The sequence below is a fragment of the Rhinolophus sinicus genome, linkage group LG03 (assembly GCF_036562045.2).
Source record: "Rhinolophus sinicus isolate RSC01 linkage group LG03, ASM3656204v1, whole genome shotgun sequence".
Taxonomy (NCBI): Eukaryota; Metazoa; Chordata; class Mammalia; order Chiroptera; family Rhinolophidae; genus Rhinolophus; species Rhinolophus sinicus.
In genome coordinates, this window is record NC_133753.1 from 160,782,219 (window position 1) to 160,809,044 (window position 26,826).

Sequence of the window (26,826 nt, forward strand, 5' to 3'; positions counted from 1 at the left end):
GTTGGTTCTGATCTCTTTTCTGCATTACAAGGGGATAGAAGTCTATAAACCACATTTTCCAAACTCCCTTGCCAACTAGCTTCCAGCTGGGCAGTGCCCATGGGAAACAACGGCAGGAGATTTCAATGTGAGAGACAAGAAAAGTGTCTTTTCTTATTTCCTGTTTCTGGTGGTACCTCCAAAAGCAGCAGCAGACAACCGCAGGCTCCAGCAGCATCTGTGGTGGTTCCAAAGCGGCAGAACCAATGAAGGTCTTCAGCAAATCTGTAGAGCATACAGATTATGCAGCAGCTGTCTGGTAGCAGAATAACATCCCCTTCTCCTTTTTTTTTGCGCCTTCCACATTCATCTACACACACACACACACACACACACACACACACACACTTTCTCCTTTTTGTTCCAACATCCACCCACCACACACCTTGTTTTTGTTGTTCCTCCAGCTCTTCCAATACTGCTGAAACCAATTCCCTCCATTGAATCTTTCTGTGCCTAAATTATCTAGTGCTTTTTATTTTACTGATTGGACACTAAACTAATAACATCTACTGCTTATGGTTGTTGTGAGAATAAAATGAGTTTCAAAAAGTAAAGCGCCTAGATCAGTCCTGGCCCCTAACACGCACTTTATAAATGTTGTTGCTCTGCAAGCATCTTACAAGCCACATGTCTAAAATCAAGGTCTTCGCCCCCCCACAAAGACTCTAATCCTGACAACGTTCCCATCATCTGTTCCTTCACTCAGGTCCAAATCTGAGTCAGCTTTCTTCACATCAACAGACAAAATCTGTGGGTTCCCACTGCAGGGAGCCCTCCCGATCCCCATTCCCCACACACAAGCCTTCATTATTCCTTATCAATCAGGATCAGTGTCTTCCGCTCCCTAGGGACTTATCTGCTTGCAGGCTCCAGTTCATTCTACACTGCCCCAGGAGTGTATTTCTAAAGAGAGGAGGGGAGGTGTCTGATCATGCCAATACCAGTGGTGCCCAAGGTCATGAGGTGCCCAAGGTCATTAATCCCATAGAGTTCCAGAAGTCAACCCCTGCCTCCTTTCTTAAAAGTAGCTCCCACTCGGGGCCGGCCCGGTGGCTCAGGCGGTTAGAGCTCCGTGCTCCTAACTCCGAAGGCTGCCGGTTCAATTCCCACATGGGCCAGTGGGCTCCCAACCACAAGGTTGCCAGTTCAATTCCTCGAGTCCCGCAAGGGATGGTGGGCTCTGCCCCCTGCAACTAAGATTGAACAGGGCACCTTGAGCTGAGCTGCCGCTGAGCTCCCAGATGGCTCAGTTGGTTGGAGTATGTCCTCTCAACCACAAGGTTGCCGGTTCAACTCCCGCAAGGGATGGTGGGCTGCGCCCCCTGCAACTAGCAACGGCAACTGGACCTGGAGCTGAGCTGCGCCCTCCACAACTAAGACTGAAAGAACAACTTGAAGCTGAACAGAACCCTCTACAACTAAGATTGAAAGGACAACAACTTGACTTGGAGAAAAGTCCTGAAAGTGCACACTGTTCCCCAATAAAGTCCTGTTCCCCTTCCCCAATAAAATCTTTAAAAAAAAAAAAAAAAAAAGTAGCTCCCACTATACTGCTTCCTATTTGCCTCCCCAAATCTTACATTCCAACCACATCAGAAATCCTTGGCATTCCCCAAACCCTGTCTGCCCTTTGGTCCCTCCGATACACCTTTGCACAAAAACATTCCTCTGCATAAAATGCCTTCCGTGTCCCACATCCTGTACAGAGACTTTGCTAGATCCCTTCCACTCCAAACAGAACTAGCCTCTCCTACGGTATTCCCTAGCATTTCACACGCCAGTACTATTATAACCTAGTGCTAGGTATTACTGAGTTCCTCAGGAGACTAAAATGCATTACTCGTCGAATGCCCTCCATGCAGCAGAGCTCCCCTGTATAAGGTGAGGGTTCTAAGGATATTGATACCTAGCGCTTGGCATAGGCAGGTGGTGCTGCCGTCCCCCAGGCCAGGGGTCTTCACCCAGCAGCCCCTGGCAGCATTTGTACAGTTAGAATTCTCCTATCCCATATACTGTATAAAATGTTCTTTTCTGTGTGTCATGAAGTAAAAAGAGGTTGGCACCTTACTCTACAGCATTCAACTCTGCACCCTGCACACGAAACAATAGCTCTGGTCTGCAACCAGACCTCATGAAATGGAGCTCCTTCTCTGTTTCCAAGTTTTTACTGGCAGCATTTCCTATTACAATAACTTACAAGTAAAATGAAAACTATACCAGTTTCTTGCTTATCTCCAACTTTTTTCTTAAGTTTTGGAATGTGAATATAAGCATAGTTTAATGACAATTGAAACAACGAAGGAGAAAGGGCGAGAACACTGGAAAACTAAAGGAAAAATGTAAATACTATAGGTAAAGAGGACACACAAAAAGGTATAAGTAAGCTTTAAGCAATGAAGGGGGAAATATTAAAAAAAAAAATAAAAAAAAAATAAACAACCCAGGTTGTTCCAGGAAAGTTTTCAGACAAATTGAAGAAACAAGTTCCCCATATCTGCCACAAGGTGGCGCTAGCAACCGAGAACAGCTTGGTAAAGCTTCCAATAGGAAGAGGCGAGTTAAAAGAGGTCCTGGAGTAGGCAGGAAATAAAGTCTTTCAAACGTACAAGGTAAAGTTTCCTAAATTTGCAGGTACTGGTCCCTGAAAAGATTTCCCTGGCCAACAGTGAAATTATACAAGGACAGTTTAGTTTTTATAAAGCTAAATTTATTCCATTAAGAAGACTGTCCAATGTCCTTGGATTATTTGGAGGTATTAAAATGCCTTTTAAATTGTTTTAATTACATCAAAATATTGTTTTGCTTTAAAGTGTAAACACTAGATGTGCCAGCCCTGGGCCTATTCCCACAGACATATTCTTTGAGAGCTCTTCGTCCCAGGAGAGTTGATCACTGCAAACAGCATTTCTCAGACTCCTAGGTCAGCGGGCTTCTCTCTGGGTTCAGTCTATGAGAAGTGTTGGTACAGAATTGGTGGGTGAGGGGAAAGGAGGGGCCAGAATTTTTCTCCCCCTCCTTCTCTACCTCAGGCAGCGTTCCCAGCAATGGCTGGATTTCTTCCATGACTCCAGCTCCTACCAAGAGATCCCATCTCCTCAGAGTAATCTAGCCCCTGAGCTCCCAGACGCCTACCATGGTGATACTGTCCTCCCGCTACTCATCTCAAGGTCGCCTCACCATCCTATCTTGTCTCAGCTCCTCCATCACCTGTGTAACCAATCCCTTGCACTAAATTCCTATCTTAAGAACTTAAGAGTGGTTTCCCTTTTCCCAGATGGATCCTAACAAGCATATTAAGCTAGTGGGTCTGAGTGTATTAGAATCCCTTGGGAGGCTGCTGGGCCCCACCTCCAGATGTTTCTTAGTCAGTATACCTGGAGTGGAACCCAAGAACGTGCATTTCTAAGAAAGCCCCATGTAATGCTGACACTACTGAACCAAGGACCACACTTTGGAAACTGTCACAATAGACAAAACAAAGAATTGGCTGGCCATCCTGTGTTGGTCTGATCCCCCTCCTTTTCTTCACTGGGCAATAAAATCCCCAAATACTCTGAAACTCAAGGAAATCCCACCCTCTGTCTTCAAATGAAAAAAAAATAAAATCAAAGCATTTAAGACAGTTTCCTTACATTATTACAAAGACCAACAGGTCTCTAACGAATGATTTAAAAAAGTAAATATAATTCTAGCACTCGTTGTATATACCTTACCTAGAAACAAAATACTGATTTTAAATACCATACCCAATCTACTGAACCTTTCTACAAAGATAAAATGGATTTAGACTCTTAGATTATTGGAAATAACTTAGTCAATTAAGTCTCAAACCTAGAAAATAATCAGTTAGCATATGGTTCTTCTATCTTAAAAATTTAAGACTGAAAAAAGTCCTAAATAATTTAAAGGGCAACTAAAGAACAGTGTTCTTGGAACCAAAGTTTAAGAATCACTATAGGGTGTTTAGATTTATGTTGACAAAAAGTAAAAATCATGTATGTAAGCAAATCATAGCTGACCTGTATACATAAACAAAAAGAAATTATGAGCCTAAAAAGGGTCTACAGACCAGCACTAAAAATGTGAGCCACATACGTAATTTTCAATTTTCTAGTAGCCACATTTCAAAAAAGGAAAAACAGGTGAAATTAATTTGATAGATTTCATTTAACCCAAAATATCCAAAATATTATCATCTAAACAAAATATTAATGATATATTTTACATCCTTTTTATTGCACCAAGTCTTCAAAACCTGGCGCCAGTGTTACACTCCCGCACTCTCAGTTCCAGCAGTTACATTTCCAATGCTCACTCCTCACATGTGGCTTGGAGCTCCACGTCAGACAGCACAAATACAAACAGAGACTCACTAGGCTCTTAGTGAACATATTGATACTACCTAACATACTGATACATGGTGGTAGTGTCTTACTGTGCTGGTCTCACAAATTACTTGTAAATTACTTTTTTTTTTTTTTTAAGGATTTAAAGCTTTCAATGTCTGTACTTGCTCACTGACACTAAGTTACAAAACTAAGTTAACATGTGGCTCCTCCTACCTAATACTGTATTTTAAAAAACTAAGTAAACCTCTCAAGAGAATCACATTGTAAACAGGTAAGATATCATTACTGCTATTTTACTTGGAGTCCCAAAGCCATGGGTATCTCAACTCCCTTTCTCTAGCCCAAGGGAAGACCTAGCAGCCACTCCGGGCCTCCACTGGTCTCCAGGCTAAGAATTCTCATCTCCTGGGCTTGTGAACAGGGAGCTAAGTCCTAACTACCAACCAAATCCCCAAACTGAAATATCTGGTCCTTTGACAGGAGAAACTGATGTAACCTGATCACTGCACACCATTCAACAGCAGCACAGTTAATGGGGCCAGCGGCACTGTGATAAACAAGAAATATCAGTCACATTTTAATATGATTAAAATATTAATACTGAATTAAAAGCAGATGGGCAAATCAGCATCAGGTACTACACATACATCTTCATGATCTGTAAAATGAGACCAGATAACCTGTATACAAAATTAAAAATTTAAGACTACAAAAGTTTTTATTTTCAATAGGAAACCAGAATACATTTATCGCCTCTAATTAATACAATTGATGATCAAAATAGAATGTAAGAATAGTGTCACTGAGTACAGGGGTTGACTATAAATCATAAACATGGCGTTTTGAGAAACTCCCTAAATTATTCTTACTGTGTTGCCCCGAAAATAAGACCTAGCCAGACCATCAGCTATAATGCGGCTTTTGGAGCAAAAATTAATATAAGACCCGGTCTTGTATAGTAAAATAAGAAACACAGTAATATTTGAAAGCCAGAGTATGATACCGGTTTAATCTAGAATCTAGTTATGTATGAATTTAAATGATACCCTAAAGAAATTCAGGAGGATTGAAACGGTGCCTCTAACACCAAACCTTTGAGCCCCTCTTTCACTTACCTGAAAGTGAGTTTTCTTTTGCACATAAAATTCTTGCCATAAACATAAATGTACTTGTATGTGCACAAGTGGTGAGATAATTACATACATACCTTTGGGGCTTAAATACATCTGGCATCACATCACACTGTGGGCACAGTTATTTCATTTTGAACCATTCACTCTAGAGAGTCATTACTCATCCCATAACTTGGTCATAAAAAGCAGAGCTTACTCTGCATTTCAGCAATTATACAGCTTAGGTGGATTTTTATACAGCACTTTTGTAAATCAGATAATCAAAATATACCTTAATAAGTTAAAGTGCTAAAATTATGATAAGTTATATAGACGTCCTAAGCTTTTAACTTGTGACAAGTCTACACAGTAAGCTGCAATTGCTGCAGAAGATCCAGCTATGGAATAAAAGCTGAACCCATAGGCAGTTCACTAATTTGAGGAGGGGGTATAGTGACGACAGGAATGAGGTCACAAGAAGGCAAAGCTAATAATCCCTGTCTTAGAAGCACAGATAATGTGCTGACTGTATTGACTACTTCACACAAGCCATGCAGATCGCACACCGTTACACTGCCAATCCCGCAATGAAACAATAAAGGCCTTGGCATCTTAAACTAGTGGATGAAACAGCCCCCAGAAATGCTCCTTTATACAGTCTCATGGATACACCTCGGAGGAAATAAGGAGATGGGAAAGATACAGCGAATCTTTCCTCACCTGCAAACAGAGGAGTTTCCTAAAAACAAAACAGATAAGATGCTAAGGCTTTCTCTGCTCTAAGACTTAGCCGGGGCTTTAGTCTATAATTTAATAGTAAGAAAGGCCACCGCAATTCAGCAAAGTCCGAAATCTCTCCATCGACGGCGCCGCTAACAGCCCCCAGCAGCGCGTGTGCACCTCAGCCGCCTCCAGAGCTCCCACTACTCTAATCTTCTCTTTGAAGGAGCTCCTACATACGTGCCCCCAAGCCTCCCACTAAAATCAAGGAACTGATGAAAGAGAAAATGGTACTTGTTTCAAGCCAAACTATTCATGTCATCAAATGTTGTGAATCGAACTCTGTTTTTTAAAAAGCTCAGCAAAGAAACAAGTCATGTACAACTGAGTATCGTCTCAGCTCTGAGAAACAAGATACTCTGGGTCATACAACATCCAATACCACCATTGTGGAGAAGAACCTAAAATGTAGCACGTTCCAAAAACTGAACACTGTTCAAAGGTCACGGCACTGATTCTGAGTGGTCACGGCAGAGGAGGTCTCTGAACAGCGTCTTTCCTGCCAGGCAGGAAGGCAAGGCACCCCTAGCTACAGTCAGAAAGGCACGTGGTGCAGTAGAAAGATCCCACTGGAAGGCTAGGAGGCCTGGGTTCCTAGACACGTGACTCAGCATCATCTCATGTCTGTTTCCTCAGCCACAGAATGTGGAGAATACCTTCATCTCAAAGGTACTAGGCAGGTTGCAGGTCGTGATTGTACAGCACAGAACCGGTACTCAAAAAGCGGTGGACGTGATGAGCTGCAACTGTATAAAACGGTAAATGAGTACAAGTTTCAAATTAGAGTTGACTCCCACCCCCACCCCAAACAAGAAGTGAAAAAGGTTCAAGTCCGTCCAAGATCACTTTGATAGAACAGAAATAACTTCGTGTGGCAGACACAATTGCTATTTCTTACCCGCATCATTCTAGCCTGCTGCTTTTGAGTTCAATTACCATGAGGAATCAAAGATTAACATGACAAAAAAAGGTTGAAAAGGAAAAGCTCAAGCATAAACAAGATGCACAGAGGAACGAATAGAAAAAACAGACCTGCTGAGGCCCCCAGTGAGCCTGCGAGCTCTGCCAAGGCCAGTGCCCTGCCCACCATGCCGGAACACAACTGCTCACTGAAGAGAACTGAGGAAAAGAGGAACGAGCATGACCTACACAAGTGAGCAAGAGAGTCTCCTGCTCTAACTACACACCCCACCATCCTCTCGAAACCTCTGGCTGTTTGGTGTTTCCCAGGCAACACCTAACAACCTGAACTTCTCAGACCACGTCATAGAAACCCCCAGACCAATACAATCGGCCTTGATAAGAGAGCTTCTCAAACTCTTCTAAAAACGTCCCTCTAACAGCTAAGATGTATGAAAATGTACCTTTGGGGGATCTGGGAGTGGCCCAAAGCAGCCACAAACACAAACTGGGCTGTTTTTCAAACAGACACATTCTTTGTGGGATAAGGGGGTAGACGGAACCACTGAGTAAAAGCAGTGCCTCTTCCTGGCAAGTTAGGAAAATATTTCCAAAGCAAAACACCGTGTCCTCCATCCATTATTCAACAAGCTTTTTCTGAAAGTCAATTATGTGCAAAGGGTTGTACTAGGAGCTGTGGATACAAAAACACATACACATACACACACACATACAAGCAAATGGAAGAGACGATCAAAACTCACACAGGAAGTTATGATTAGGGCGACAAAGGAGAGAATTCTACCAGATGTCTCTGAGCCAAGTTGGTCATTTAGGCATGAACTAGGCAATGAAGAGCATTCCAAGCATAAAAAAGAACATGGGCACAGGCCGCTAGCAGGGCACCTCGGAGGCAGCGGAAGGGAGGGGAGGGCAACGTGCACGCGGCAGATGAGGGTCCAGGCGGGACCCCGCAGGCCTGCACACCCACGAACGGCTGCAGTCCTGAGCACAGGGAAAGCCACCGAAGGTTCTGCAGAGAGCGCAGGCACCAGCATCCCGGCGGCAACAGGGTTTTAAGAGCTGATCCCTGCCCATCCGAAAGTCACGAGCTGATGACACGCTTACAAATACATGAAGTCCATCTGATGCATGTGTGTACATACACAGAAAGAAACATCTCCATGGTGCCCATCAGAAGTACAGGAAAGCCATGCATAGGCCCTTCAAAGAATAACTAGAGAAGAAGATGAGGCAGGTGGTTAGGTCACATCAGCACAGCTTTTAAGGGCAAGGACTTCTAAGGAGCACTGAAAACAGAACTGAAAAGAAATACACAACCAAGATTTCAGTTCATAGCAAGCTCTTAACATTTCACTTTCAACTGGTTTTTTTTTAGATTCTTTATTTGTAAATCTTTAAGTCAGGAGAAGAGGGTTAGTGAACTCGTTTTCCTGATTCAAGTCCCCGTAAGAAGGGAATGTGGACCTTAGCACATATAGTGACGGGACGAGAAATTCAGAAACTGTATCTGAAACCGAATCTTTTGTATCTTATTCCATACTCTGCTTGCCTGTGATAAATATTCAGGGAAACCTAGAAACTAAACCCCAAGTGATTAGGTTAATCCATAAACTGTCCATTCTATTTACAAATATCATTGAATTGATCTTAGTTGTGCCCCTTTTCACTTTCGGGAGAATAATTCTAGATAGAGTTCCAGGACAAAATTCAACAATGATTAGGGTCAAAAACAAGGGAGGCATTAAGGCCATAACATAGTTTGTTGACTAATACGTGTTCTGTTTAGTTGTACTAGATGAGGCAACAATTACAATCATAATAAAACAGTAACAGATTAATCTATAAATCCTGAAATTTAAAGTTTTAATAGTAATGAGACAGGTTTTTTGAAATAACGTTTCCCTTCTCTGATTACAAAATCAATACATGATGACTACAGGGTTTGGGGGAAATACAGAAAGCTAAAAGAAATAATGATGTAGAAAATTAGGGAAAACTGGAGCACTGCATAACAATAATATACTCCCCCTTTGTGTAACTATTTAGAATTCAAGCACTTTCATGTATTCCCATGTGGGTCTCTTAACAGCCTCACAGTAGAGGTGACAGAGGTGTAATTATTCCTACTTTATGAGGACTCAAGGAAGCCCAGAGCCAGTAAGTGATCGGCCTAAGAGCACACAGGTACCAGTAAACCAAGACCCAAAGAAGACGACTCTAGTCTCCTGGTGGGTCAGGAATCTTCTCCAAGCTCATGGCCATGTGAGTAGCAAGTGATACTCCCCCACGTGGCTAACTCACTGCAAGTACCTCAAACGATCAGTACTTTGTGAACATCAATCGAAGGTGAGAAACATGAAATGAGAATTCTATCATTAATACAAACATATGCTACATCACTATAACATTAAATAAGTAAAGGAAAATTTACATACTCCTATCTTTAAAATGTAAAAAAAGTATGTGTGTGGGGTGGGGGGGGGGAATGGGACACATCACATCAAACCATCAAACCATGGATACGAGGCGCTTTAATGAACTGCTTCCTTTAGGTGTGAACGAGAACCCAGACAGAAATCCTACATTTCCTATCTAAAAGAGATTGAGTGGAGCCAACTGAGGAAGACCAGAGATAAGCTGAAGGTCTCCTTTCAGCCCAAACCCCTCCCCCTTCCCTCTCTTCCTCTCACTTTCTCCCTACACACAGGCTGGAGCATGCGCGCATGCAAACATTATATATAGAGTGTGATTCATTAATTACCCCCCTTCTTTCGGAAAAACAAGATATATGGCTAGGGTAATCATACACTATATCATCTGAACTGGAACACTTATCAAAGAGGTGACTATTCATAATTATGCCAGGAAAGGAGGCATCAAACAAAACTGACTAGGCAAATGAGAACAAGTGGGCACCCAACCCCTGGATAACCCACCCCTCTCAAGAGCCAAGCACTGGGTTACACCCTTATTGTTAAATTACTGTTCAAAATACTGGTTGGTGTATCCCATTTTATGCAAAACCGAGTCTTAAGCAAAATCGACCTCAAGGGAAAGTCACCATTATTTTGTAGACCAGTGTAATAAACCATTCCTATTAATTAGCCAGTCTTTTCACAAAGTGTGAGATCTAGTGGGATGTTTTGAAATTATATGTACTTTGCAAGTCATCTGGAAAAAAAAGGTTTAAAAACTAATTAAATTTATTTTTGCCACTTTCTTTAAAAAAATGAAATATCAAATAAAAGGAAAAAGCAATCTCTTAATCCCTCAAAGGCATTTATAATTCAAAGTTATTTTCTTGGGTAACCCAAAAGCACTGTTCTACATGAGAATTCCCAAATTATTTTCTTTTTTAGAAGTTGGAATCATCTAATAAAAAAATTGTTTTCAGAACAGCTTTTTGGCCGATGCTATTAGCAAGTTAACAAGCTTCAAGAAAAAGTCCCCTCAAATAAGAAAGGTTAAAAAGAAACCTAGCATGAGGTGTTATTGATGATAAACCAATTCCTAAAACCAACCTGCCTAGCGGTGGTCACACTCCTATTCAAAATACCTCTGAAGAGACTAAGTTACAATACAAACTCAGATTCACAAAATTAGACAAAAATTAGAATTTGGACCTATTTTTTTCAACTACAAAAATTTCATACAGACCCCCACAAAGACTGGCATATAATCTAAGTCTATCGTTCACTCAAGTGACATTTCAATGCCCACTACATACACACTGCATGGGTACTATTAAAAGTTGGCTGTCCTGGATTTAAAATTTGCCAATTTTTTTTTTCAATAGAGCAGATTCATTTTTCACTACAAAAAGGGACTTTGTATTTAAAGATTCTGTGATTCTCATTCCAAAAAACAAGACTAGACATAGCCACCAAACAATGGAAAACTCAAAATGACTCTAACAGTGTTTAGCAGAATATTTTTACATTGATTTGTTAGCACTTCATATTTTGAGTCAGTTTATAGTCAACTGTTGCTCCTTCCATCAAAGATGCTTAGAAATCTGCAATCCTAAAAAAGGATTTGACGTTCTGATTCTCCTAAGAAACTGTCCCTCATTCCCTCCAACCTCCCCATTAAAGATGAGTTCCCCAGCTGTGCTCCCAGGTTTAGAAAGGGCAATGAATCGGACTGGCCGGTGGCCGTCTCCACAACCACCCTTTGTAGAATTTCAGGTCTATCTACTTTAACTGGAAGAAAACCAGATTATCTAAATGTACCTGATTTACTATTACATCTTTTTAAATAACAGTGTGATGCTTTTAGATTTCTTTAATACAGCTCCTTGAAAGATTCAAGACATAGACTTCCCTGGATTTATTAAATAAGGCTTCTTGAAAGAGTTGCATTCAAAGTTCAATTCTAAATGATTAAAATGACAAACCAAAAAGGCAAAAACTAGTTGCACCAAAACTGTAAAGGATCAGATGGAAACTCAAGGAACACATTTCTAAAACAGCCTTGGGAGCTGCAATAGCCATCGCATCCCCAAGAGCACCACACAGAGAACTTGCAGATCACATCTGAACTGTTCCTCTTTAACAGGAAGAATGGGGGGAGAGGAAGTAAAAAACACGTTTTTAAATAACAACATTAAATAAGCAGCCCAATGAAATATAAATTCCTTAGCTAAAAGAGGGGGAGGAAAGGAAACCTCTATACTTCAGCATGGCGACTTGAATTGGTACTTGTCTGAGTTGTAACTCACCACCACTGGGCCCACTATCACCATTCCATTCAAAGTCTCACACACTCACACACTCACACACACACACACACACACACACACACGGTTTGAAAAATACAAACCACATCATGTGTCAAAAAATAAATTTCACCGAAGAGCATGGAAGTCTCATGATTTAACAAGATCAAAAGACAAGCTACTGCTAAGCTATGAGCTACGAGTACCAATACAGACCTAACACAGACACTGAATTTTGAATAAACTTGTAGTCACTGGCTCGTTTTTCACCAACCTTTTTTCTAACAACTCTAAAATTATAAATTCTGAAAACAAATTATGAAAAATAAATGAGCATGAAAAAGCATGGATGAAACTTAAATTACTGTTGAAATAAGAATTTTAAAAAATCTATCCATTTTAAAATAAATGTATTTTGCCATAAATTGTTAAAATGAAGTTCTTTAAAAACGTTTTTCTCACTGCAATTGTCCTTTTTGAAAGCAAAAATGCAATACTATCCAGTACTTTCTAATTTCCTGGTCTTTATGAAACATCTTACACAAAATGCCTTTTTAATAAGTTGCTAAGAGAAATCCATGAAAATTGCAAAGAAACTGCTTTGACAAGTTCCAATAAGGAAGGTCATTTGAGCACTTTGCTTATAAGGACTCTAAACAGCACAAGTCAAGCTACCTTCTGGGCTTTGATTTTAATCAAGCTCAGCAGCAGCTGACATCATTTACATGACTCACCTAAATAAAATCTAAATTACATTAGGATCAAAAAGATAGTCACTTACCTAATACCACCCAGTAGATTACAATGTTCTATGCATCATATTAAATTTTACACACACACACACCTATCTGCAGAAACACACATACATACATCAATAGATCTATCTCCAAGCGACTTCTGGAATACCTACCATAACCTCTAACTGAAGAAAGAGACCATACGGTGTAATTACTACACCATGATGTGGTTCAATGTATTTGATACTCTATCCCCAAGACAGTCTGATTATATTTTGTAGTGAAACTTTTGTTTTCACCCTAAGTAAAGAAATAAAATAGTCCTGGATCAGCAACAGCAAGCTGCCCCCAACGTGCTCTTCCCACGATGTAAGCATCTCATTTTCAGGTGTAAAAATTTAAATGAAATTTAAATAAATCCAAAACATCTGCCTTTTCTAAGCTAGTAGACCAACATTTACCTTTCACTAATCCTTCACCTTACACTTTCCTTTTTTAAAAAATTGTTTTTCAATAACAGCTGATATTCAATATTATATTCGTTTCAGGTATACTGCATAGTGGGTAGACATTTATACCACTTACAAAGTGATCCCCCAGATAAGTCTAGGCCCACCTGACGTAACACAGTTATTACATTACTGATTATATTCCCTATGCTGTACTTTATATCCCGTGACTACGTATTTTGTAACTGCTTATTTGTACCTCTTAATCCCTTCACTTTTATCACCCAGCCCCCCAACCCCTTCCCACCTGACAACCGTTAATTTGTTCTCTGTAGCTCTGAGTTTGTTCCTGTTTTGTTTGTTCATTTACTTTGATTTTCGGATTCCACATATACGTGAAATCCTATGGTATTTATCGTTCTCTGACTTATTTCACTTAGCATAATACCCTCTAGGTTCATCTATGTTGCCACAAATGGTAAGACTTCATTCTTTTTTATGGCTGAGTAATATTCCATTGTGAGTGTGCATGTGCACGTACACACACACACACACACACACGGTGTGATAAAAAATACAGTGTTTAAATTAAGAAAAATTTATTTATAACAGTAAAAGACATATTGCCATTAATCCCTCTCAAAATACCACCCCTCACTTCGAACACACTTATCCCATTGTTCTTGCCACTTTCTGAAGCAGTTCTGGAAGTCTTCTTTCGTGAGTGTCTTTAGTTGCACTGTCATGGCTGCCTCGATGTCCTGAATCAATTCAAAATGTTTACCTTTCATGGTCATTTTGACTTTGGGGAAGAGCCACAAGTTGCACGGTGCCAGATTCGGTGAATAAGGGGATGAGGACACACCGTAATGTTTTTATTTTACAGAAATTGCCCAACCAGAAGCGATGTGTGTCATGGAGCCTTTCCGCTGTGATCACAAAATACGGTGAATGCTGCTGTCGAGTGCCATCCTACGGAAAGGCAGGGATCTTCAATTGAGGAAGCAGCGCATCGAACCTCAGTAACAGTGTGTGACCAGTTTCAACTTGTTCTGCAGTCAGTTGGGTGTGAGCTACAGTTGAGAGGTGTGTTTTAAAGTGTGCCATAAATCATCCTCCATCATAACAACGCTCTATGTCACACATCGTTTCTGGTATACAGCAATTTCTGTCAAATAAAAACATTACGGTGTGTCCTCCCTCTACCTTATCACCAGATCTGGCACTGTGTGACTTCTTGCTCTTCCCCAATGTCAAAATGATTCAGGACATCGAGAGAGCCATGACAGCACAACTAAAGACACTCACAAAAGAGGACTTCCAGAACTGCTTCAGAAAGTGGCCAAAATGATGGGATATGCGTGCTCCAACTGAAAGGGAGTATTCTGAGGGGGTTTAATGGCAACGTGTCTTTGACTGAAATAATTGTTTTGTTTCTAAAGATTTTTTTATTGGGGAAGGGGAACAGGACTTTATTAGGGAACAGTGTGTATTTCCAGGACTTTTCCAAGTCAAGTTGTTGTTCTATCTTAGTTGTGGAGGGCGCAGCTCAGCTCCAGGTACAGTTGCCGTTGTTTAGTTGCAGGGGGTGCAGCCCACCATCCCTTGCAGAAGTTGAGGAGTTGAATGGGCAACCTTGTGGTTGAGAGCCTGCGCTCCAACCAACTGAGTTATCTGGCCACCCGGAAGCTCAGCGGCAGCTCACTGACTTCATTCTAGTTGTGGAGGTCGCAGCTTGCTGGCCCATGTGGGAATTGAACCAGCAGCCCCGTTGCCCAGAGCTGGCGCTCTAACCAACTGAGCCACCCGTCCACCCTAATTTTTTTTTAAACATTCGCCATATTGTTTGATCACACCTCATATGTGTGTGTACCATTTCTTAATCTAGTCATCTACTGATGAACCCTTAGGCTACTTCCGTATCTTGGCTCTTGTCAACAATGCTGCAGCGAACAGAGGGAGGCATATATCTTTCCAAATTAGCGTTTTGGATTTCTTCAGATAAATACCCAAAAGTGGGATTGCTGGATTATATGATAGTTGTGTTTTTCATTTTTTGAAGAACCTCCATACTGTTTTCCACAATGGCTGCACCAATTTACAATCCCACCAACAGTGCAGGAGGATTTCATTTTCCCCACAGCCTCTCCAACACTTGTTTGTTGATTATTTGATGACAGTCATTCTGACAGGTGTGAGGTGGTAGCTCATTGTGGTTTTAATTTGCATTTCTCTGGTGATTAGTGATGTTGAGCATCCTTTCATGCCTATTGGCCATCTGTATGTCCTCTTTGGAGAATTGTCTATTCAGGTCCTCTGCCCTATTTTTAATTGGATTGTTTGGGTTTTTTCACCTTACACTTTCATATTTCACAAAAGTGAATTCAGCAGAATGTATCCAATAACTACCTTAAAGACAAAGTGAAGGAAAAAAATCAATTTGATTCTGTTTCTAGTTATTTTGGCCAATTATTTTTTGCTACCTTAAGAAGAGCATCAGATCAATGCACTAACTAAATGTTATCCTGCCATCCAACAGATCTAAGTACATTACACCACTACTCATTGAATAAGCAAGTAATTACTATCCCTGTTTCTATTCATCTTCAGTGTAGCCCATGGTACACAGAAAATCATTCCTAATCTACCCTCAGCTTTTCTGTTTGCCTATAGAAAACATATAAATACTGTTCTTCTTACCAAAGTCCCTTCCAAAGATATAGATTCACCCTGTGACATTCTTTTTACTTCTTTCCAAAATTATTCAAGAACAAATACAGTATTTTTCATTTTGAATGAAACTGATAAATAAGTCCTTAAATTCATATGTGCATCCAAAAATTTGAAATTCAGTTTGTAAATACAATCCACATACTACTTACTGGCTCTAGGGTATAGAAAATCTAGACCCAGATACTGATATTTCAACCAAAACCTAACTGCTTCCTATAAGAATAAATAATAAGCGTCTTTTATTTGTTAAACATATTCCTACAGCATTAACCAAACATAAACAGACATAACTTTGTTACCAAAGGGATCATTGACAACTGTAGAAAAATCAGTACATGTCTTTTTTCAAATGTCTGGAAACACCTATAATTATATAAACTAATTCAGACTCCATAACTTCAAAAGCAATGACAATTTTAAAGATGCCCAAGGCATAGTAAATAAAACAGGCAAATTTCACACCTCTTGGTGCCACCACAAAACCAAAATTGTTGAGATGGATATAAGTCTGATCTGATAAGGTAATTCTTAAATCTTCTGCCCATCTAAAACAGTGATAGTATGGCCACTATCAAAAATTAATCCTTTCCAGAAAGACGGTGCACATCCCATTTTGAAAAAGTAAAGGTAAGTAGAATACCACAGCACAGAACATGTTTGAAAATTAGTTTAGTTTGATACCGAAAAGTTCGGTTTTTGACATTTGCCAGCAGTCCCACAACGTGCTGGCCCTGTGCCAACATGGCTGGGTGCCAGCCTGATGTAGAGCCAGGCTAAAAATAGCAGTCAAGCAGCAGCTGGAACACATAGGTCCTTGTGACCTCAGCTTTATTTCCCTAAACCAAGGGAGGCTGGGAGGGAGGGGACAACTGCAGGGAAAGAAAGGAATGGCATATATTCTCTTGGTTGGTATTTCCTACCTCTTCCAATTTCTTGCCCTTTTTTCCTACCACTCCCTCCTACTTTCACTTCCCCCAATCCCATCACTCCATGCCCAAGAAAGGAAGAGACAGAGAAAGGGCAGTGAGGGCAGGAGTAAAAAAGAAAGGAAAGAAGGAAGAAACTGGAGCTCTGAGGCAGGTTGGGCCATCTCCTGCGCTCGAGTCTCACTTGATCTGACCACCATCACAAAGCAGCCATTGGTCATTTCAATCCTCAGCTTTACCATGGGTCTAGAGAAAGTAGAAGACAAAAAGGACATCGGTGACGATTGGAGGAGGGAAGGAAAGGAGAACTAGATGACGGCAAGAGTACAAAATCCTACGTGCTAAGGAAACTTGAAGAATGTTAAAAATAAAAAACTAAGTCCTAAAGCAATACTAAACATATTACAAAAAAAAAAAAAAAAGAAGAAGAAGTCTTCACATACAGCAAACAAACTTCTGGTATCTGTGTTTTAGGGATTCATTTTATGACAAATATTTATAAAAATCATGACCATCTTCTTTGTAGAAATGAGTTAATATAAAGCAGTAGCAGGAGCAAAGGTTCAACATTACCAAATACAGCGCTGCCTTTAACTTTTTCGGGCCTTTACCAAGAAAAACCAATAGCAACAGAAGAGGCTCCACGCTCAGCCCTTTACACTGAAATTAAAAATACCTATACTTCATGTATAAAAATGCTCATCACTGTCAGCAAATATTTAACAGGTACAACATGGCACATACAAGGTGTATATAAGCGCACAGTGGAAAGTCTGCGAACTTAATTGTCCAAACTCGTATATCATTCTAAATTGTACTGGTGTAATTAAGTACAAAAATTTAAACCTTGATTTTGTAGTCTCATTCTACATGATATCTTCCTAAGCATATTTTCTGTATACCTTCCAACATTATGGATCTGACACCAATTAACAATGAAAAATGCTTTAAGTAAACAGACTTAAATAAGGCAGGACCAGGCAGTGAGTCACCTGAATTCTAAGCACATTAAATTCACTAAATGAGCTTCCAACTTATCTGATTAGCTTATTCAGTTAGTAAGAGTTTAAATGTACTGGCAGGTTTTATCATTCCCTTCCAATTAACATCCTTCCAATAAACAGTCTCTTTCAAAGTTAAATATTTTTACCAGCAACAAGAAATAGCATAATTCTTTATCATAACATTTTAAAAGGGCGTTAAAATGAGATAAATATATAATTTGTTAAATATACCTTGAGAAATTACCTTTGCTGCATATACCACAATTAGATGTGGTTATTCTAGCCTGCATGTTATTCCTCTTTCAAAAGTTAAAAACGTCTGATGGAAGATGACCAAAATCACCCCACACAGCCATTCTCCAAACGCTGAAATTCATTCATAAAAGGCATTTTTGAAATACAGTTTTTCAAGACAAATTTAAAAAATACACATTAAAAAATCATAGCTATGAATACAATTTAAAATTCTAGCCACTATGAAATACAGCCTAGAAAGTATCAAGAGACCATAAACCTACAGGTTCGTTTTTAATGATACTGCATCACAGAAATTATTAGTTAAGGGTCAGAGTACCAGCCAGAGAGGCTGTGTTCTGGCTCCGTAGTTTACCAGCCTGTGTCACGTTGGGCTAAAGTTACTTGCGCTTCTTTCCTATGCTTCAGTTTCCTCATCGGTAAGATGAGAATAATAAAAGTACCTACCTCATAGGGCTGGGCTGTTAAGAAATATAAAGCACTTTGAATAGTATCTCACACATGGTTAAGTGCGATGAAAGCACTGGCGATTATTACTATTAGTAAATGTTGTTGTGGTAGTATCAAAAAGCTCACCATAAATCATGTTCAGCTCAGTGAGGAAAAGCCCCAAATCAAAGAGCCTTTAAAAGTTAGAGAGGTTAAAGTTTTGAGGCCACATCAATTGTGTGAATGAAGTGTATCTAGAAGCAGAGCAAGAGACTATACTGGCGAAATGGGGGGACACAAAAACACTGAAAAATGCACAAAAACTGGTCAAATACAGATACTACTGGATAACTTTTCATAAACATACTAAATTCAGAACAATCTAATTCCTTACTGGGAATTCTCTTCTGCATAAGCACTTTAAACTGTCAGTAAATTATTACATGGGTGTACGTAGTATACTTTCATGTATATTCACACAGCTGCAATATAGTTTCATACAATTAGCAATCATAACTAACTTTTCCTGGACTTTAATTTCATTTTAGAACATCTCTACAATTTCCAAATGTCTACAAATGATTTACACTGTGTTTAGTACACTAGAATCATTGCTTAACTGAAGCCATTAGAATGTGGCCTGAAACTAAACTGCTATCTAGAAATACTTCTACAACATTCAAAAAAATATCAGCCAAATAATCTCTCCAACAGTCCAGTCAGTTTACATTCAAGAATACGCTTGTTGTGATTGCTGTGATTTACCAAACATTCCCAACAAACTAAGAGGCAGCTGGGTAATGGAAAGACAGAGATACAAAATTTAACTTTGCAAATTACTCAACATGTCTGTGCCTCAGTTTTCTCATGAGCAAAATAGGAGAAACTGAAATTAATGTTATCTTTTCATCTCTAAAATCTCCACAGCTCTACAAGTAGATGATAGCTATTATGCAAGAGCATTTTATAAAAACAGCTCCTCATCTTGGGTGTATTTTGTTCTAAGAAGACATGGAACAGCGCATCTCTACAGAGATCGCTGGAACATGCTTGGGGTAACCATACTCAAATGTCACCTGGGTTCACTTGTCTCCTTTTCTGCTCACTTGTCATTATCAAATTAGTTACAAATAACAAGTAAATATATGAAAACATACATATATATATATATATATATATATATATATATATATGCTAACACAAAACTAGTTATCATCTAAGAATTCCACAAATATAAAAAGCAGCATACCCTACAATCTCAAAGTCAAATCTTTAAATTCAAAATGAAAAGATTTTGCACTGTACTCTCTCTAACGCTTGCATAGTAGCTACCTTTTTAGACTGAAGGGAAGGGAAGGGAAAGATCCTATTTTTAAATCATGTACAAAGCATATCCTCAGTAGAACACAAGGCATTGAAAGCAAAAACTGGTAAGATACCCAGGTTTTTTAAAAAAACCTAACCAACCCACTTTACTTTTGAGACTGGCTAGGATTGAGAAACAAGAGTCTGGTTTCATGGGACAAGACTGTAATATTTTTCTCCAAATAATCATTTGATACTGATTTCTCCGGTAGAGATGGAGAGTCTTCCCACACATTTAAAAGAGGAAAACAGCTTGTGTCTTCTAATTTATAGTAATCCCCAAATTTTAGATATGTCAAAAAATGAATAAGCCAAGAAACTTAAATTAGTCTTTTTTTGTTGTGAAAAAGCACCATTCTTGAAACTGTATCAGTTATTTAAAAGGTAACTTATGGTTTTGTAAGTTTCATGTAGTTTATTACCATTTAAAAGAGTTGCATGTGATCTGCTTTGTTTCTAAGATGTTTATACTTACCCATAATCTACACTCTTTTCTAGGATATTTTTCCTCTTAAATATAACAATTGAAGGTCAACAACAGTTCAAGTTTAATGAACTGTCTAACAGGACAGGAGTTTGTTTTGTTGTATGTACATGTAAGTAAGCTTCTTAAAATAAAAGTAACAAATTCATTTTGCATAATTGAAGAAAAGTAATTTGCTAATAAAAATATAAAAGCATGTAAGCATGTGGAATTAGTACAAATCCATGTGATTTTAAGAGGGACAGTTTTCTTTAAAAACATCAGTCATTCCTCCACTGCCATCCAGTTGACTGAACATATTACTAGCTGAAATCACACATTCTTAACTAAACTCTAAAATATGAATGTGAGCACAAAACATAATGCTGGTTGTGTCATTCCAAATTAAACATTTGGAGTTAGAATTGATAACAATTGATTATCCACTGTAAAAAGAAAAGAGGCCTCTGAAAAAAATCAGCCAGGACAACAATCACTTGAATTATTCAATTAATTACAATAATTCTTCTATTAAAAGGCATATTCCACAGGCATCCTAATGTTTTTAAAAGGAAAAGCATCAAAGTCTCACATCTGCAAAAAGGATAAAGTGCAATGTACAGTTGAAATAAAACAATGGTAATGGCCTTTTCCTCTTCACTCCAAGGGTATACTCAGAATAAAACTGTGTGGCCAAGAAACTGAAGACTGAAGAAGAGTAGAAATGTTTGCTTCATCAAAATCCTCAATTCCACCTTCCAATATGGTTGAAATCTTTTGGCTACAAAAAGTGTTGTCGTCTCCTGAACATTTGAGATTTCCTCTCTGGACCAATACTAACCATCAGAGAACTAAGTATTGTAACAAATTCCAAAATTTCCTCACCTGAAATTGAGAACTGCACGCAGAACAACAAACACATATAAGGTATGCACTTTCAAAAATCAATTGCAAGCAAATCACATCTCAATTTACACAGAAAAACAATAAAAAATACACATGCACCTAGTTCCAAAATTTCTTTTGTGTACTTTTTCATTAATCAAAAGGCAAACAAGTGTAAGATGTGATTCTGAATTGTTCTACATTATTACTTTAGTCTTGAAAATGTGTTCAATGAAATGTACTATCAATAAACAAAACACCCAATTCTGAAAGTAATTTAGAATCACATCTTCATATAATAATAGTCTGTAAAGAAAAATCAAAATACTCAAAAGCCAATAAACTAACCTTAAATAAATTCATTGATAAAAATTTTTATCCATCTTAATCCTAATAATGATCACCTTTTACTGCCTTGCCACCCCCAAAAACACAAAATTTCAAGTTATGAATCTGAAAATACCCTAAGAATTTGTTTACCAAAGTGGTAACAATTGTGAGCAACGTTCTTTCCTCCCAAAAGTAACCAGGGGAAAAAAAAAAAAGGAACTCCTTTTAAAACTTATCTCCTTCCTTCACATAAAAAACCCTAGTTTTAGAGATTTCTTGCTTTTATAATAATTATTTAGTCATAAATAAGGAATATTTCATAACAAAATAAAAAATCTGAATGTATACCAGGTCTTCAGAAAGGGGAGACACACACACACACACCAAAACAAAAAATATGAATGAACTAAAAACACAAGGTACTTTTTCTAAGATTTTTTTTTATTACAAAAATGTATGTTTCTAGCTTTAAGAAAAATCCAATCATAAGACAGGCACAAAATGAGAAGTAAAATCCCCCCAAAGCCTTGCCCATTCATCTGGCTGCCTATCTCCAAAGATACCCACTATTCAACGACTGCTTGTGTAGCCTTTCCAGACATTTTTATGCATCTATATGCAAGTCTATCTTTTTTTGTTTTAAACAGAAATTGTAGCATATTATATGAACAATTGGCTTGTTTTTAAATGAAGTATTCTGGTCACCTTTTCTCATGAGTATACATAAATCTACTTCACTTGTTTCATCGCTGCGTAATATTCCATTGAGTATTCCTTAACCAGTTCCTTCAGATAGAAATGTAGATTGATTCCGGCTTTCAGTATTGCAGACTATATTGCAATGAGCATCGCTTACTGTACACATCTTTGTGCAGTAATATATCTGTAGGATAAATTCCTAGAAATGACACAAAAATATTGTATCCTCTTCTCCCTCTTCCACCGAGTATTGTCCACCCATCTTGTTAGTCTTCACCAATATGACAGATGAAGATGGCACGTCATTTTTACACAAGTAAAACTGTGTCTCTTTTTGAAAGAGTGAAGATGAGTAAGTTTATTAATCATGTGCATTTCTTTGTGAACTGTGTTTTCCATTTTTCTAGAGGGTTATTCATCTTTTTTTTTTTTTTTTAACCAATTTAGTTCTCTGTCAGCCTTTGGTCAAATATTTGTCCCAGTTAGCTGTTTAACTTGGTTTATCATGTTTTCTGCCCTATAGGAATTTTTAGATCTTTTTATGCAATTCCATTTATGTATTTTCCTTTATACTCAAATTTTAGGTCATATTAGGTAAGCTCTTTCCCAGAAAAAAATTTAGGGAAAATTTTATGTGATAAAATTATATCATACGAAAAAATTACGTCATAAATGACGTCGATAATTTTTACATGCAAGCACCATCAGTGATAGCTCCAATATATCACGATTTGACAAAAACAAGCCAACTATGCTTCTCTAAAACGTCCTGTAACGAACTGAGGGAGCACTCTTTTTACAACTACTACACCAAAAGTGCAATTTTTCTTTCCTTTGACTTTCTCTTGTTAAAATCTAGGAGTTGAAAAATAACAAGCAAGTTATGTTTCTGGGAAGTCTCAATTCTCTGTCCCTCAATCCTTACTTAAATAATCTTCAACAACATAAATACAAAATGAAGTTCAACAACTAGATTTTCCCTATTGTAGCTATAATTTAGTCATCTTAAAGATGACTAAAGTCAGTGAATACTCACTGTACAAACAAACTTGTAATTTTGCAATACCAGAAAATTGCTTATGGTGCTATCAACACTGTACTCTGTTCTTTTCCATTTCAAGTTCTGAAGTGAAAAAAAGTTCCACCTCAAATCACAAAATTATAAAATAAGCTTCTTGAGTTACTATACCAATTCAAACCACTACTTAGAGCTAAATTAGATGGTTAATCTAGCCACTCTCTGTTCTCCATCAAAAAAAAAAAAAAAAAATCCTGGTCATAAGTTTTCTATCTCACAGTGCCAGCTGCCAGGCATTTAACAGCCTTCCATCTCTAAACTGACTGGCACAACAAGTAATACAACTTGGAAGTTAAGGAAATTGGCAGAACTCAAGAGTGGGGGAAAAAGAGTATTTTCCAAATTTCTGCAGCACTTGTTTAGCACGTATGCAAGTGTTTCCAAAGGGGTGGTCAACTCTTCAAAATTATAAGAGTAGCATCATACTACTTCACATGAACCAATGCCAACTTCATTCAGTGGTCTCCTTCCCCTTGGGGAACTATTCAGAAAGTTACTATTTTCTTTTACAACTCACGGAGGCCTCTTCACTGATGAAAGCAGGCAAAGCCCACGCTGTGTGTCTGTCTCCTAGAGAAGATTGCATCTTTTATTTATCGCTCCTTGGCTTTATTTTCACAGTGAATTCCTGGCTTAAATGCAATCAGCCAAGAAACCCTCCCTATGTGCTCTCCTGTCATTCCTCATTGCTTGCAAGCAAAATCAAGCACAGAAGGGGAAGAAAAAAAAAAAAAACAACTCAACATTACCAGCCAAGCCATGAGAATTCCCAAACTCTAGTTTGTTATACTGAAAACCCATCGATGTGCTTCAATCCGTTTCAACAGGGCAGGAAACAAGAAAAAAACAAGGCATAACTTGAAAAAATGTTAATTACATTTTTTTAAAGGATGGATGGATAGCCTCAAAAGTTCAACCTCCTCTAGACAGAAGGAAAGGGTACCGAAAAGACAACACTAGGGGCTGCCTTTGGAAATAAATGACCATGCAGAAAATCACGTTTGCAGATTGCATTAGAATTCAAATTAACCAGACAGGATTAAAACAAATCTGAATTCTCTCTTGGGGCCCCTCTCCAGACCCCCACTCGCCTCCCAAAGATAAGAATAAAAGGAACTGACTACGGAAAGAAAAGATTAAAAATCAGAGACAATGATGCCTCCAAACCGCCCCCCATTCATTAGGTATCCTCTTCATCACTACAATTTAAAGTACACAGCATTATGGGAGGGGGTAAAAAAAAATGCCCTTGGCAATAAGAAAAATATGGGGAGAAGGGAGTTTCACTATAGCATTGTTCTTTTCAGTCAGCTCAAACATCCCCATCGCTATGGCTGAAAAAGATATCAGGCCAGGGAGGGGGGGAAAAAACACAGGGGGCGGGGGCGGGGGCGCAGGGAAAGCTATTAAACTCGGTATTTGAGAAAACTCTCATGGTCTATCAGAGAAAGGAGGGCTGTGCAGCTTTAAATCACAAGTCCTTCTCTGGCCTTTGTCAAATATCTTCTACTTTACAAGCCCTGAAAAGAAATAAAGAGACTCTTTTGTTTGGCTTCCCCTTTCCGAGGGGGTGACAGAAAACTGAAAGGGGCACAAATAAACCTGAAAATGAGAACAAAGTGCGGGGTCGTGCCCGGCTGCCAGGCAGCCGCGGAGCCCCCCGGCCTCGCGCTCCTGCAGCCGCCGCCGGCTGCGAGCGCATCGCCTGTAACTGCTCCACGGCTCGCACCGAGCACGACCACCCGACCACCCAGCGCAAACCAAACTTAGGCGTCAGGAGCGCCCGGGCACCCCCGCGACCCCACAGAAAAGGGAAGCGCGAGCCGCTCCTTCCCGGGCTCGCGCCCTTTAATTCGGGGCTTTCGGGGGGGGCGGGGGCAACGTCCCGCAGGAGAGGGGTCCAGCCCGCCGCACCGTCCTGGGCTGCTCCGAGACGGGGACACACGGAGGTAAAAAGACATTTAAATCCCAGGGCGGCCGGCGGAGCTCGCCTGGGCCAGACCAAACGCCGCAGCGACCGCGAAGCACCACGGCCCGTCGAAGCATTAAGAGGAGCGGCCACCGAGTGGCACTGAAATGTATTCCCCTCCGCTCAAATAGAAGGGACGGGGAGGGGGAAGAGGAGAAAGAAAAAGGAGCGAGCGACAGACAAGAGGAGAGAAGAGGGAGAACGCAGAGTGCGGCCCGGCCACCGGCTCGGCCCCGGCCGGCATTGTCTGTGCGGCCCGCGCCCCCTCCCCCGCCCCGCACCGCCCCGCCACACACACCCTCCGCCGGGGCCCGGCCGTCCGCCCGCGCCTTTGTCCATATCCACACCCCCAAAAAGGCGAGAAGCCCTCCAGGACGTGCTCCCCGGGAGAAGAGCGGAGAATGGGGCAGGTCGGGGGGCACCCGACACCCACCCGGCCAACCCCGCGGCGGGGCGCGTCCTGCTGATTCATTTCCCACTCGCGCTGGCCCGTCCGGGGAGACAGGGGGCGGGGAGGGGCGGGGAGTGGCGGGGAGGAAATGGGCGCTCCGCTCGGGACGACGGTCCGGGCCAGTGAGGGCACCGGGAGGGGGTGCGGGCGCGCGCTGACTGAGTGGCTGCCCGGAGGGGAGGGGGCAGGCGCCCCCCTCCTGAGGGACCGACGGACGGACAGACAGCCCCCGGCTGCCCAGTGACTCACCGACTTGCAGGACGTTGTCGACGCAGCCGCTCTCCAGCAGCGCGATGCCCCGGCGAAAAGGCAGCCGTGTCTCGTCGCCGCCGTCCGCCGCCCCGGCGGCCCCCACCGACGGGGCTCCGGCCCCGGCCCCGGCGGCGGCGGCGGCGGCCGAGGTGGCGGCCGGTGAGGACGAAGAGCCGCCACTGCCCGCGCCACCCGCGCCTCCGCCCGCGCTGCCGGGGCCGCCGCTGTCGTCGCCGGGGCCGCCCGCGGCGCCGCTGCCGGTGTTGAAGGACGAGTACATGCAGATCTCCCGCTCGCTGCGGGGGAAGGACCAGTAGACGATGCGGCGCTGCACCGGCTCTGGGATGCGCTCAAAGCGCTCCTCCACGCGCTGGAACGGCCACTTCTCCGCCACCTTGCGCGCCGCGATGTCCAGCAGCGACTCGGGGCTCTGGGTCTTGCCCGGCGGCAGCAGCCCCAGCGCCGCGCCGCCCCCGCACGCCGCCGTGGCCGCACCGCCCGCCCGCGGGCCCGGCCGACAGGCAGAACTGTAGCCGCCACCCGCTCCTCCACCGCCGCTGCTTCCCCCGCCGCCGCCCCCGCCGCCGCCCGGCCGGCAGCACAGCCGTTTCGCGGGAGGAGGCTGCTGTCCGCGCTCCGCCATGACCGCGCCGCTTCTAACCCGACAGCGGAAGTGCCGGGACCCTATAAACGGCACAAGGAAGCGCGACACGCACACGCCGCCGCGACGCCACGCTGCCATGTAGGGCCCGCCGCTCCTTGTATGGGAACAAGAGGTGGGGCCTCAGCCGTGACGTCAAGGCTGAGGCGGGGCACCGATAGGGGGACCTAGGGCCATGGGTGGGGCCTATGCAAATCGCTAGGCTGAAACATAAAT

The 26,826-nt window shown here is 41.1% G+C and overlaps 1 protein-coding gene across 1 annotated transcript in view; it reads right to left on the minus strand.

The window, feature by feature from the left end:
• ZSWIM6 (zinc finger SWIM-type containing 6) overlaps positions 1-26,613 on the minus strand; it is a 184,179-nt gene extending 157,566 nt beyond the window's left edge. The window contains exon 1 of the mRNA XM_074328909.1: positions 25,947-26,613. Within this exon, the coding sequence (XP_074185010.1) occupies positions 25,947-26,592 (646 nt within the window). The 5' untranslated portion in view covers positions 26,593-26,613. The remainder of the gene's footprint in view (positions 1-25,946) is intronic.
• Between the last annotated feature and the right edge of the window lie 213 nt (positions 26,614-26,826).